At 41.4% G+C, this 15,561-nt stretch overlaps 2 protein-coding genes across 3 annotated transcripts; both read left to right on the forward strand.

Moving 5' to 3' along the window:
* Positions 1-799: 799 nt before the first annotated feature.
* On the forward strand, positions 800-15,398 carry maip1 (matrix AAA peptidase interacting protein 1). Of its 2 annotated transcripts, XM_056435938.1 has the most exons (6): positions 800-1,176; positions 7,357-7,428; positions 9,546-9,672; positions 14,398-14,548; positions 14,654-14,733; positions 14,816-15,398. In XM_056435938.1, exons 1-5 carry the CDS (start codon positions 862-864, stop codon positions 14,730-14,732), a joined length of 744 nt encoding a protein of 247 aa, XP_056291913.1. In that variant the 5' UTR covers positions 800-861; the 3' UTR covers position 14,733; positions 14,816-15,398. The 2 variants fall into 2 exon arrangements, with proteins under 2 accessions (XP_056291913.1, XP_056291904.1); XM_056435929.1 differs by having other exon boundaries at positions 807-1,176; positions 14,654-15,397.
* On the forward strand, positions 11,904-12,969 carry LOC130207369 (uncharacterized). The gene is made up of 2 exons (XM_056435950.1): positions 11,904-12,188; positions 12,277-12,969. The coding sequence occupies exons 1-2, from the start codon at positions 12,011-12,013 to the stop codon at positions 12,699-12,701; spliced, it is 603 nt and encodes a 200-aa protein (XP_056291925.1). The 5' UTR covers positions 11,904-12,010; the 3' UTR covers positions 12,702-12,969.
* Positions 15,399-15,561: the final 163 nt, after the last annotated feature.

Here is a 15,561-nt window from a genome sequence, read left to right on the forward strand (position 1 = left end):
GTCTCAATAATTGCAAATGCGCACAGAGAGACTCGCAAATACGAACACAGGTTCACAAATGCGGAGAAGAACAATTCACAAATTGTTTTAATTTTAATTTTATTTGAATAAGTATTATGAATTATGTTGAATATTCTATGGAAACATTATTCAATAGCTCCACTGTAATAAAGTAGAGGGTGAAATAATTCATAATAATTTTTATTTTTTTAACTTTCAAAATAACAGCTGTAGTACAACAAAGGAGAGCCAATTGATGTCTGATATTAATTATTTCAACCTACACTTTATTACAGTGGAGCTATTGAATATTGTTTCCATACAATATGTTTAATAATTCATGATAATCATTAAAAATCTATTTTTTTTCAGAATAACAGCTGTCGTACAACCGAGGGTTGCCCACTGACGTCTGCTATTAATTATTTTAACCGCCGGGAAGTCCGAACTGTCAATATCTTTCCAACTTTACAGAACTGACCAGCAACAGCCGCCCGGTGCACCCTGGGTAAATGTCTCGCAGGAACACTTCCGTGTCTACTTCTGTAAATATCGGCACCGGTACTTTCCCCTTCAGAAAGTAAACAGCGGCGCTGAACGGGCGTCACATTGTTATTGTTCCCACTAGAAACGAAAAGTTATATGAATAAATAATGATACAAGTCGGCTGTAAAATAAAACAGTACGGTATTGTATTTACAAAACAATGTTCATGTTTTTTTAATACACAAATTAATCATATTCCCCGAATACTTGTAATTGTTCTGTCTGTATTTGGAATAATGCCTATATGTTCCTAACCGGAAGTTACAATCACAAGGACCGGTAAATTTCCGAGGATGAAAAAACAAAGAAAGAAAGATGGCGCTGCCCATGTTGAGAGGTTGTCACAGGTTTCCATCTAAATTAAGCTTTACTCGTCTCTGTTTAAATGAAAGTGTCATCCTGAACCGGTCCGTTAACCGGTGGCTACCTCCTCCACCGCCTGCTGTCGTGGGAGCGGCGCTCCGCTCGTACAGCTCCGACCGCGGCGGGCAGCACCAGAACCAGAAGTTGGTGGTTTTCGGCATCCCGAGTCCCTTCCTCTGGGTTCGCACCCGAATCTACTACTTCCTGATCCGGGCGTACTTTGATAAGGAGTTCACCATCGAAGACTTCACGGAGGGCGCGAAGCAGGTCCGTGAGCACCGGTGTTACACCCCTACTGGTTTTCAAACCTACTGGTTTCCCTACGCGTGCGTGTGTTGTGTTCTCTTCACATCTGCAGCGGGGCTCTGTCTCGCTCACCAGATTCGTCACACATTCACAAACATATTGCTGGAGATCTTCAAGCCTCCGTTCATATCCATTTCGGCGATTACGATTGTATAAGTGAGCAGTGCAATCACAGCCACGTAGGAAGAAATACATTTAATAAAAAATAAAAAGATCGCCCGACCTGGTTTCGATCTCTGTCACGCAAAATGAAACTGCACTCTAAGCCGCGCAGTCTGTGCGCTGCGCCACCACATATTAGTTTCAACTCAAGTAATTGATATATTCAACCATTACGTCACATCTGAGTCATTCCTAGCATTCGGTGCCATTTCAGCTAGGTTGATCAAAAATAAAAAAACATAATTTTCCATGTTTTTTTCTATTTAATCTGAATGATGGCTTGTTAAAGTATAAGAAAAAGGTTTTGGTCAAGCTCAGGATATTATGTTTAAATAATTGTGACTTAATAATCGGATGCAAACGAGGCAAAACGTCCACCCTGTTACAGACATTGTCATGTCTATGAAAAAGTGTTTTGACTACACAATCATTATAAATGTTAATTATCTAACAGCTGAAATGTTCCTTACTTAACCTGTCAAAATAATTTAACAAAACATTTTTTAAATGCATTATTTCGAAAAATACTACTATTTTGAGGCACAATGTAAGTTCAACCCATTTGTTTTAGAATAAAACATAATTTAATTGGAATGTGGCATGTTTTAGTAAATTAATATTGTCAAATCATCTCCTGCAAAGTACTACAAAGACATTGGTCAGATTTGTTCGTTTCATTTAATCATTATAAAAAGAAACACAGTCAACAGGGTGGACACAAGAGAAACGTGACGGGGAGGACTTGTATCAGTGAATACAATAACATATTTAATTAAGAACATAAATCCTTAAACATTAGGCTACATTTAATTAATGGTGTCAAAATGTTATATTATATATTATTTAATTACATTTCATTTTACCAAGAATACTAACAAGAATTATTATAATTAACAATAACAGCCCACCCGCCCCGCATCCCCCAGGCCCTGACAAATACGAATACTCCAAACTTCAACCATAAAAGTCCACCCAATACAATATTCATGAACATATTCAACAGTTAATACATATGTAGTACCAACATTCTCCATCTATACATCAACCGATCTATTCCATTAGCCAGCAACCCAGTTGCTTCTCTAAGAAACTCAAACAGACTTTTCCAGCTGGACAGACCTCTTATTGATTTGTAATGAGGCATACAATCTGGTCATCTCTGTACCAACTGACGTCTTCTCGTGGACTGGGCCAGTAAAATTTGTTAATGCCATTTCTATGCATACACTTGATCTTCAGGTCTTCTTCCACCTCCAGGATGATTCCTGGGAAGGGTTCACCATCATACTTAATGATGCACCACTGCCCAATTTCTTCTTTAGTGAGGACCTCAGGCCGGGTTGGTTCTCTGGTGCATTCTTGAATCGGCCCTTCTACCAAGCTCACCTCCTTCAGCCCATAGCACGGACAGTCCAGTTTGCCCTTGTCAGCCTGGCAAAGACAGGTTATGTCCCTGTATTTGATAATCCCTGGAGAGAGGCAAATGACTTGGTGAATTTTCATAGTTCCTTTCACAGGCACAAGCTGCTCCACTGAAGTGCCCGACTTTTTAACTCGTGGAACATGGTTTCCGCATTGGGATATCTTCTCCATGTTTGACAATTCTGTCAGCAGATCTTTTACCCCCCCCAACACCATCTGGAGCACCCTTTCCATGGCTGGCCTCAAAAGTTCCATGAGATAGTAGGTAAAGTTACCCTTCTGTTTGTACTGAGTTGCTGGGCGTCTGAAAACATGCAGGCGATTGATATCAGGGTGTCTCTCCTCACCATGTCCAAAACAGGGTCAAGATGGGCCCAGATGGCTCTGGAAGGTGAAATGGTGGTGAAAGTCACTGGAGACAGTTCAGCTGCTGTGTAAAGCACTCCAGTGTGCAGGGTTGCTTGCTGGTGGGAACCTCCAAAATGGACAGATTGAATTTCCTTAGAGTACTTACAGGAGTAATTTTCACTGAAATCTACATGAATTAGACATTCATTGCTCCTCAAGTTTTCCCTTAGTTGTCTATAGGCTCCATACTGCCACCGAATGTTAAATATGTGCCTTCTAAATCTGAACAGTCGGTCATGAAAGTCACATGCAAGTCCATCCTCTGATGTCATCACATTTTTCTTGACAGTGATTGTTGACCTTTTTCCATTATGGATGTTGGCTTCCAAAGACCACTGGGTAATACCTACCTCTATGTTTTCAGGAGCTCTCAGCATTTTATGTGTTGTGTAAACACAGTCTTTACACTCGCCGTATGCACAGAGTTTGGATTTTGGATTGCACATGGTTGCATCTACCATTTCCTCAATATTTTTGTAGCTGACATGCCTTGGCTGTTTAGAGGAACTGTAGGTTCTCATGAGTTTTACACTGACAGGTTTCTCGATCAGCTTCTGTTGGCACCACAACCCAAAATGGTCTCAAGGTGCAGAACACGAGTAGAGACCCGATGTTGATGCTCAGAAAGGAATTTCTGGTGCAGATTTTTCATCGTGTCAGTTAGCAAACGTTTTGATTTTTCGTCTTCTTTTGAGTGACAGTTTGTTTTCGTCCCGTTGTCATCCGCTGACGTCATCTCTCAAATAGAATGCTTTGCTTTGCATTCAGCAGGTAATCTGTTGCTCACTTTTCTTTCAAATGTCAACAGCGCTCCATCTGGTCTTTGACCTCGCTTTTTTGAAAAGCCAAGAATTTTCTGTGCATCCCTCTGCAGCCTGTATTTCTCGATAATCTTTCCTATTGTTGTGTTAGCAATTATTTGTTTCTCGGTGTCGTTCCTTTTGTATTTATTTCTGATGTCACAATCTTTTTCTAATTGTGTCCTTAACTATTTGATTGCGAAGCAGGTAATTCACCCTAGACCGAGGGGATTTGTTCTCCCCAATAAACGCTGGTCTCTCTTTTGTATTTGTACATTTTTCTAATTTCTCTCTTCAATGTGGCCTCCAGTTTTCAATCTGGTTCTGGCCTTCTGACATTGTTCAACAACGTATTGCCTATAACACAAAAAAAAGTTTATTGTCACAATTTACAATCACTGAAACACAAAATGGTTTGCTTTATCATGTAAGATAATTCAAATCCAGATACACACAATCTGCAAATCATTTAAACCATAACTTTATTCTAACCTTGAGCATTGTCTCTTGACTTGGTGGAGTGGTCATTACGCTGGCTCTTGCTTTATTTTCTTCTTTTCTTGCCACTTCTTTCTCTGTTCTCTCCTTTCTCTTTCACTGAGGTCTGACACTTTCCTTCTTCTCTGTCTTTCTTCCACTTTGCCTTCTCTTTATCCAGGTACTGCTTCCTTCTTTCATTGTCTGAATCCTTCGCGGCCCTGTAGCCGCTGCCTTTTTCTGCATTAGACAACGCTGCCATTTCCTGATAAATACATTCATACCATTAGATATCATATAATTTATATATATATATATATATATATATATATATAATGTAATATATATATATATATATATATATATAACATATATGCATATTAAACAAACAATACATAACAGCACATGCTGGAAATAGTTAATCATCTAGCCTTTTAACTACCCTTTATTTATGTCCACCCTGTTACTGTGAAACATAGTAACAGGGTGGACGGAACTGGGTGGACATTGTATGCTAAACTTGGCTATTGCTACATGTCTGATGATGATCAAGCTAGCACTGTGACATCAGAGAAAGATATTTGATAGCTTTATTCACATTTTTTCTAAATGTAAACATTTTGATCAGTTTCACACAAAATGAGCATAACAGGGTGGACATGTTATGCTGATGCTTACAGTTAAGTTAGTAAAAACATTAAAAAATTGTTGAAGGAAGAGTGCATACTTACTCTGCTTCTTGAAGATGATTTTCCGCCTAAAATGTATCCTTCTTCTTGAGTCATACAAATAGTAGCATAGTAAAGGGGTGTCAGAGGATTCAAATCACAGTAACAGGGGACATTAAAACAGGGGACACACTTTTAAAACTTTAATCAATAAAATGAATTACCATTTTATTTTTTATTTTGTGATGAATATCAATAAAAGGGTTACATAACAGTGACACAAAAGTAGAATTTGTTTGTTATTGTTTGATTTCTTTTTTTATATCCGTTAGAGAAGTTGAGCAAACATGATTTGGGACACAGCAAATCACAGTAATTATTTAGCATTTTGAATATCCTGGGAAAATAACATTGATGTTTTATAGTAGAGGGAATAAACAAAAATATATGATATAATGTGTTGGGGACCTAAATGGCACTGAATGCTAGGAATGACCCATCTTTTGTTTCATGGAACAGTTTGGCGGAGGGGATCTGAAACAACTGGTTACCTTGTTAGGATATTTACACTTTGAAACATGTTTAGCGATGCTTGTTCGCAACGAAACAGCCACACAATACCGACAACAACTAATTGACTTTCGTGACGAGTATATAATGACGATGGTACTGTGAACAGAGATTAGAAACATTGCGAACACTGAACAACAGGAAGAATGGAATACTAGTAATGTTCCATCGACAAAACAATGTAGAACATATTGCTGGAGCTCTTGAAGCCACATGTCACATCTATTTACGATTGTACAAGTGAGCACTACACATCACACATGAAGAAACACATATTTTTATAAAAAGATCGCATCATGATACAAAAATAATATTGAGAAACTGTATTGACATAATTCAAGAGTTTAGAAAATGATGCACAGCTATCACATCTTGCAATCACAATTCCAATCAAGCAAGGACATAATTAGCAACATCTGTATAAAAGGAAACTGTGTCAGACAAACAAACGGAAGGGAAAAAAGACAAGAAGCTTCGATGGATCCACTTATGGTGCAAGAATTGCTTCAGTTCAAGCTAACAAATGCATTCCCTTCACATTTCCAAAAAAATGATGTCTGAATATTATTTATAAAAGCATCACAAAACATGTTTGGAAATATTTGAATATCCGCCCAAGGTAACCAATTGTTTCAGGTTGCCTCGACCAAACTGTTCCCATGACGCATACGAGTTGTGACATAATGGATGAATATCAAAATTACTTGACTTGCAGTTAATATCTAGTGGCGTAGTGCATAGACTGCTGCGCTATACAGTGGCCAGATTTTGCTTGAAGGAGATTGAAACCAGGTCGTTGCGATCTTTTTATAAAAATATGTGTTTCTTCATGTGTGATGTGTAGTGCTCACTTGTACAATCGTAAATAGATGTGACATGTGGCTTCAAGAGCTCCAGCAATATGTTCTACATTGTTTTGTCGATGGAACATTACTAGTATTCCATTCTTCCTGTTGTTCAGTGTTCGCAATGTTTCTAATCTCTGTTCACAGTACCATCGTCATTATATACTCGTCACGAAAGTCAATTAGTTGTTGTCGGTATTGTGTGGCTGTTGCGTTGCGAACAAGCATCGCTAAACATGTTTCAAAGTGTAAATATCCGAACAAGGTAACCAGTTGTTTCAAATCCCCTCCGCCAAACTGTTCCATGAAACAAAAGATGTGACGTAATGGTTGAATATATCAATTACTTGAGTTGAAACTAATATCTGGTGGCGCAGCGCACAGACTATGCGCTTAGAGTGCAGTTTCATTTTGCGTGACAGAGATCGAAACCAGGTCGGGCGATCTTTTTATTTTTTATTAAATGTATTTCTTCCTACGTGGCTGTGATGCGCTGCTCACTTATACAATCGTAATCGCCGAAATGGATATGAACGGAGGCTTGAAGATCTCCAGCAATATGTTTGTGAATGTGTGACGAATCTGGTGAGCGAGACAGAGCCCCGCTGCAGATGTGAAGAGAACACAACACACGCGCAGGGAAACCAGTAGGTTTGAAAACCAGTAGGGGTGTAACACCGGGAACACGGCGCTGAAAAGTTGTCAGCGACCCACAAGCTACGGGAGTCATTGCACGTTATTTATCCGTCATTACGACCCGAACCCCATCAGTTCTGTTCCCTCCCGCAGGCCTTCATCCACGTCTCCAAACTACTGGCAGGGAGTCAGTTTGAAGCCTTGGAAGGGCTCGTGGCGAAAGACGTGAGTACGGGAAGCCAACAGGTCCAAACGTATCCATTCTCTACCTTGTTAGTGATCATATTTCAAAATATATCAACATATCAATCCCATTGTACAGGGAAATTCTTCTAACACACACACTTATACACATGTATATATACACACACACATACATATGTATATATATACACACACAGATACATACATATATATATATAATATATAAATATATATATACAATTCAATTCAGTTTATTTATATAGCCCAATTTCACAAATTACAAATTTGTCTCGGAGTGCTTTACAATCTGTACACATAGACATCCCTGCCCCAAAACCTCACATCGGACCAGGAAAAACTCCCAAATAATTCTTCAGGGGGAAATAAAGGGAAGAAACCTTCAGGAGAGAACAGAGGAGGATCCCTCTCCAGGATGGACAGATGCAATAGATGTAATGTGTACAGAAGGACAGATTTAGAGTTTAAATACATTCAATGAATATGACAGAGTGTATGAATAGTTCATAGTAGGCATATTCCACGATGGAGACCTCCACGATCCATCAGGCAGATGGCGGTGGGGAGGAGGAGTGGGCGGAGTCTCAACAGTGGGCGGAGTCTCAACAGGACAGTGGCGTAGTCAGGAGCAGGAATTCCACGACCCAGACCTCGATGCTCCATCAGGCAGATAGGATCTATGCCGTCTCATAGGGTCATCGGACCCTATGAGACGTGAAGTCAAAAGGCTCCGGAGAGAAAGCAGAGTTATACACACACACACAAACATATATATATACACATACACCCGTGTGGGCCGTAGAGATTTCTCTGAATGGGCCTCGCTCCCATTCACACCTGGGCCCATGCAAAATAAATATTACTGAATATTTCAAGGTGTAGCGGCCATCTTACCTGGTTCACCATCATCTTTCAAGGTGTTGGAACTATTCTATTAATACTATATATATATATATATATAATATTTCATCTTAAGCATATTGGAATTACATTTTTACATTAAACAATATCCCACATAACAAACAAAGACAATATCAAACCCAGAGCAGCACCGATGACATCAAACTATGCGAGGGAGATGTAGACTCAAACATACAGCTTATTTATTTATGAAGTCATTCTGTTCCCGATTGAGGAGTCTTTTGTGTGAGTTGCTACTTTAGAAACGGAGTCAAAGAGTTGTTGTAGGTCACCAAACGTAAGGGTTCGTACGGTCATGGAAAACCTGGAAAAGTCATGGAATTTTAAAATGGTTATTTCCAGGCCTGGAAAAGTCATGTAAAAAACTTAAATCATAAAAGTTTGGAAAAAGTCATGGAAATTGTTATAATCACATGTTCTAATATTGGTGTCAATCTATGAAAACAGATGAGACAAAGCAAAGCTTTTCGTTCCACCTGATGTCTCTCGCCGATCCCCACTTCCATACACAATAAGTCCTCATCTCTCTGTGTGTACATTTGTTTTTGCAGATGGTTCACAATCAATCGTTACACAACAGGCAACAGCTAATTGAATATCGAAAATATAACATGAAGAGATGGTCCATTTCTTATTTAATGTTTTCCTGAGATCTTTTCGGAAGCAGTTCTGAGTCCCTTGTCGGTTTCCTTCATGCATCGGACTGTAGAAGTGTTTCCCTCTATGCACACATGTATTTAGTCATTTAGACCACAGCAGTCGCCTCATGTCGCCTCACACCGACGGGATCCCAGTGACTTCCATCAGGGGCCAAAGCAACCAAGGCTCCTCCCCTCCTGTGTTTCAGGGGGATTTAGAGTTTGTCGGCTTGAATGATGTTTTAACCATTTAGTCACGTCATTCTGTTTTTATAGACGATACTCATCACTTGTGAAATACTGGGTTTGTTTTCATCAACAGATGCAACTTGTTATGATTGCTCGTAAGTCGGAATAAAACTAAAAGATGAGTCCATCCCACACATCACAGTTTGATATATTTATGTATTGATTAATTAACCCATTTAGTCCTATTGCTACCAAACACAACACAGCTGTTTACCTTTATCAAAGGACAGACTTGCAGTGTTTTAAGAATCACTGTAATCTCTCTGCTCAAGTTGAGCTTTATCGATTTGTTTATTTTCCATGTCTTTGCAGTTGATCGCAAAGCTGGAGGAAAAGTGCAACGGGCTGCCATTGGACCAGAAGAAAGCTCTCTCTGCAGACGCTGATGACATCATGTGCATGACGCCTCGAGACGTGAGGATCTACTTTGATGATGATGGTCAGCATGAAGTCTTTACCTGCAACCAAAAGCAATGAATAGATCCTGCTAACAAGTACTGTGTTTGTGTACTAGAGCCTGCTGTATAAATAAATATATATATATATATATTAGTGCTGTGAAAAATAACGCGTTAACACGTTATGATTAAATTACAGGATTAATTAGTAATATTTTTTTACCGCATTTAACGCATGCGCAGAATGAGCTTCCAATACGTCTGTTGTTGGTCGTCTCTACAGCAGCATGTCATTCTGTCTCTAGTGTCGCGTTAACACGACTCCGATCTCCGTCTCACGCGCCGCAGAGCTCCAATTCGGCGTGTGAGCGCACATCGGGACGAAAAAAAGTCACTTGCATTCCCCCCCCCCTCGTCAACAACTCTTCTCGGCTGCGGCAGAGCTCAGCCGCGATGCGCGCAGACTGGTGAGCAAGTTATGTGCATCCCTGTGTATAAATGTATATATCTGTCTTTTGTCATAAATCTTCATGTTCTCACAAAAATATACCGAGAATATCGGTAATATGTGATTAATCATGATTAATCCACAGAAACCTGTGATTAACCTGATTAAAATTTGTTATCGTTTCACAGCCCTAATATATATATATATATATATGGTTCTTTGAAATAAGTTTTTTTGAGAAATCATAGGTTAGGGCACTTATGAGATTGATAGCTTCAGCCTCGACCCTTTCTGTCAGCCACTTTCTTCTTTTGTTGAATTCTGATTGTTGTATATTTTGCTGATCGAAATAAACTAAAATAAAATAAAATAAAATAAACTAAACTAAGGGGTTAAAAGGGCCCCATTTGTGAATCCCACAGAACCAAACCCACCCCGGGATGGGGTGTAGGAGTAATCACACGAGGTGATTCTCGCCAAACCGTCCCACCCCGTTGGGGAGGTCGGCGATTCATAATCAGACTCGCCTATGAATCGCTCCTCCCGTGTAGGCGATTCTGAACCGCCTATCGCCCACCGCTCCTGTGAGATTCACAAATCCCTGCTGCTTTGCTGGAAATCACTTCTACTTACAGACTCTGGTTCGGGGCTCCGTGACGTCACTAGCACCAAAGCGCTTAGATGTCACGTGACAATGTTTCCATGGTGACGGACAAGGTCGCGGAGATCGAAGGCACTGACAAGAAGTGACTTGATAGCTGGTCACTGTCTGCAGGGTTGCCAGGTCTGTGTGACAAAACCAGCCCAATGGCCAATAAAACCAGCCCAAAACCAGCCCAATGGCCAATAAAACCAGCCCAAATACCAGCCCAATATCAGAACTCAAAATATGCCCGTGCCAAACCATAAACACTGCTTTTAAAGTCCATGTCCAGTACCGCTGCTAACCATGTTGGTGTCCTAAGCATAACTCCTTCATGATGAGATAGGAAAGTGACCCACGGCGAGCGTTGTCGACGGGGGGGGGGGCTAGTGAGAGAGTGCTCAACTGTGTGCGCGGATGTGTCGGCGTGTACGTGCTGATCTGGAGTCAGTTTGGTAGGATTTGGGTATTAATAAATTATTTAATTTAAAATATGGATTTTTATTTCAAGATATTCATGTAATTTGCATGCAAAATAGGTCTACCCGAACCAGCGGACAAAAAATTCAACCCGCGGCAACACTTCAAAAGTAGCCCAATTCCGGGAGAAAACCGCGGACCTGGCAACACTGACTGTTCTGTGATATGCTGGTCTAACTTGTTTGTTTAAGACAAGAATGACGGCGCCAGTCATGGCAAAACCCGCTACTGCCCCTACTGGCGAACACGAGTATCGCCCTGCAGCCACTTCAGGTGAAAGCAGGATAAGATAGATAGATAGATAGATAGATATATACTTTATTAATCCCCAAGGGGAAATTTGTCGTGACAGTAGCAGCAACACACAAGAGTAAAAACAAAACACAAAATGTAAGAAACAGGGATGAAAGATATAGAAGTATACAAGTAAAATAAAAGTAAAATACAAAACAAAATATATATGTAAATATACAATACACATGCATACACAACACACAACAACACTGACAAATCAAATACACAAAATATTAAATATAGACAGAGTGCAAAAAGCAAAGTGTGTGTATGAGTGCAGAGCTAATGAAATGCAATGTGTGTGTATGTGTGTAGTGCAAACAAATGAGATGTGTGAAGTGCAGATCAACACTATGATCTGGCAAGAGGTGAACTGTTGTAGAGCCTCATAGCCGTCGGCAGGAATGTTCTCCTGTATCTGTCCTTGTGGCAGCGGAGCGTGAGGAGACGTCTGGAGAAAGTCCTCCTCTGTCCCTGTAGGAGGTGGTGGAGAGGGTGGTCCGGGTTGTCCAATATGGACACAAGTTTCTTCAACGTCCTCCTCTCCACCACCTGTTCCAGGTGCTCCAGCTGGCAGCCGATGATGGAGCCAGCCTTCCTAACCAGTTTGTTAAGACGGCTCGTGTCACCGGCTCCGATGCTGCTCCCCAGCAGACAATGGCAAAGTGCAGCACACTGGCCACAACCGACTGGTAGAATAACTCCAGCATCTTGCTGCACACGTTGAAGGATCGAAGCTTTCTCAGGAAAAAGAGTCGACTCATCCCTTCTTGTACACAGTGTTGATGTTGGCCTTCCAGTTCAGTCGGCTGTCGATGGAGACGCCCAGGTACTGGTCCTCCTCCACCATGTCCACGTCCACTCCCAGGACACTCAGAGGTGTAGGAGCTGTCGCCTTCCTCCTGAAGTCCACCACCATCTCTCTGGTCTTGGCCACGTTCAGCCGCAGGTGGTTCTCATCGGCCCACTTTACAAAGTCACTCACCACTGCCCTGTCCTCCTCCTCCCGTCCATCCCTAATACACCCGACCACTGCAGAGTCATCAGAGTACTTCTGCAGATGGCATGACTCCGTGTTGTACTGGAAGTCACTGGTGTACAGGGTGAAGAGGAAGGGAGACAGAACAGTTCCCTGTGGGGCTCCAACATCACTGACCACCGTTCCAGACAGCACACGCCCCATTCTGACCAACTGTGGCCTGTGAGGTAGTCAGTGATCCAGGAGATGGTGGACGCGTCCACACCGACCACCGCAGCTTCTCACTCAGCAGCAGTGGCTGGATGGTGTTAAATGCACTGGAGAAGTCAAAGAAAGTGACTCTCACAGAGACACCGGTTCCATCCAGGTGCGACTGAGCTCGTTGCAGCAGGTAGATGATGGCGTCGTCCACTCCCACATGAGGCTGGTAAGCAAATTGCAGAGGGTCCAGCGACGATTTCACCTGCGGCCGGAGGTGGGCCAAGACCAGCCTCTCCAGCACCTTCATCACATGGGAGGTGAGGCGACCGGTCGGTAGTCGTTGAGGCCAGATGGTGTTGACTTCTTTGGGACAGGGACCAGGCACGACGTCTTCCACAGCACGGGACTTCCCCAGCCTCAGGCTGAGGTTGAAGAGGCGCTGCAGGACACCAGACAGCTGGGTGGCGCAGGTCTTTAGGACCCTGGGGCTGATGCCATCAGGACCTTCAGCTCTGCGCTGGTGTAGTTTCTCCAGCTGTCTTCTCACCTGGTCAGTCGTCACAGAGAGAAGGGGGAGGTGGAGGAGCCCATTGTTATTGAGGGCTCGGTGGATGTGCAGCTCAGCAGGGGGGACAGAGGGGGAGGTGTTTGGGAGGTGTGATGTGTGGAGGAGACGGGGGAGGGCTGTGAACTGAACCTATTGAAAAAACAGTTCAGCTCATTGGCCCTCTCCAGGGAGCCCCCTGGCTGTCTCCCTCCCACCTTGAAGCCAGTTATCTGCTTCATCCCAGACCACACCTCCTTTGTGTTGTTCAGCTGGAGTTTGGCCTCCAGCTTCCTCCTGCAGGAGTCCTTGCCCTCCCTAAGGAGGTGAAATAAGGGTGCCACTTATGTATATATGTACTTATGTGTGTGCATATATATGTATGTGTGAATGTATATATATATAATATATATATTTACATATGTATATGTACACATATTTTTTTGTGTATATATATATTTATATAGAGCTCAGCCGCGATGCGCGCACACTGGTGAGCAAGTTATGTGCACCCCTGTGTATAACTGTATATATCCGTCTTTTGTCATAAATCTTTATGTTCTCACAAAAATATACCGAGAATATCGGTAATATGTGATTAATCATGATTAATCCACAGAAACCTGTGATTAACCTGATTAATATTTTTAATCGTTTCACAGCCCTAATATATATATATATATATATATATATCAGCTCTCCTGTTGAGCTACGTTGATGATCCCAAGCTATTAGAAACAAAGTAATGAGCCCCACTGTCACTGGGTGACACTTCATTACCCTGAATACACACGCTGCAGTTTATTTTGACACAATCCCAAATGCCGCTCTTATTGCTTTGACCAGTCACTAGAGCAACATGGATATACAGCCATACATCCGCAGCCTCAACAAATGCACCATTTACTCCTGTTTTATTGACCTTTGTTAAAAAATTATATTGCCCAGCTGTTTTGGTAAATTGCTGAGCCTTTTTTATTTTTTATTTTTTTTAAACCAATGGCTTCCACCTAAAAACAAATACATAAATAAAACTTGACTTGGGAATAAATGAAGGCTACGTCCTGAGGAGCAACAGAGAAGAGATCCCAACGGACCGACACGCAGTAGAGATGGTGTGTGTTTGAAATAAGCCACTTTTTTTTGTGCAGTGTTGATCCGTTTTATTCTTTTCCAGGGAGGAAATTTGTCAGTATTCTGATGCGTTTCTGGTATCTGACAAGCGCTCGTATTCCTAACGACACCATGGAGGGAAGCCGTGGGTTCCAGGTGGCCATCGGTGGAGAGGGAGAATCAGAAACCAAGAGAATCCTCAGTGCAAAATATGAGTCAGTATATCTTTGAGGAGTGTCAGGACTCGGGCATACAGAATAAAACTAAGCTCTGTGGGGATTGGAGTATTCCTGCTGATCTTTCTTTTCTTTCTCTGACAGATTCCAGAGGGAGTTCACGAAGGGAGTGTCTCCGGAATGGACCATTACGAGGATAGAGCACTCCAAGCTTTTGGATTGAGGTGGCTATGATTTGTGGCAGTTGTGCCACTGGAAATGAATCAAAGACATGGAAATTGCCGCTCAGCATTTGCTTTTTGTTAGATTGAGTACGACGAGAGCAGCTTGAGATTAACCACACAGGAAATCGTGATGCATCGCCTCGCTGGGAAGTCCGAGGAAACCACCGGGACAAACTTGGATTCACTCACTATTCACTGTAGAAAAGACACATATATTCTCAGAGAGATTGATAGTGTTTCTTATTGTATTATTCAATATTTCTGATATCACCCCCTAGACTACAGCAGGTGTGGGAACTCTTAAACTTGTAATTATACCTATCATCACATGGGTGAGCCTTGCACCCCTTCTTGGAAACTCATCTTGCTTTGTTGTTGTTGTTGTAAGGACCGACTTTAGTTTGGTACTTCAGACACGGGACTGTGTGGTATAGTGATATTCAATGTTCCAGATTCATCTCCACACAAAAAATAATTGGTCTTCCCTTTTTTTATTTATTCTTTTTATCCCACACCTGTTGCAGTAATGTGACTCTGAAGTACATGCTGTGTACCAAATGTGCACACGTGTTTGCAATGGTTAAGGCAGCGTGATGCATCTGCAGCAGACCCTTGATTGTTTTATTAAAAATGTGATAAATGAAAAATGTGCATTTATTTATTATTCCATAATAATTTTTTATATTTCTAATGATTGAAAGTAGGAAATGTGTGCAAACACATAGAAACGTTGATGAAGATTACGTGAATGCCATCTGAAAATTAAATATAATCTTAGAAAAAACTTTATTTTTATTGGAAATAAAATGGAAACGATAGCATGAAAGA

Source organism: Pseudoliparis swirei, chromosome 2 (assembly GCF_029220125.1).
Source record: "Pseudoliparis swirei isolate HS2019 ecotype Mariana Trench chromosome 2, NWPU_hadal_v1, whole genome shotgun sequence".
Taxonomy (NCBI): Eukaryota; Metazoa; Chordata; class Actinopteri; order Perciformes; family Liparidae; genus Pseudoliparis; species Pseudoliparis swirei.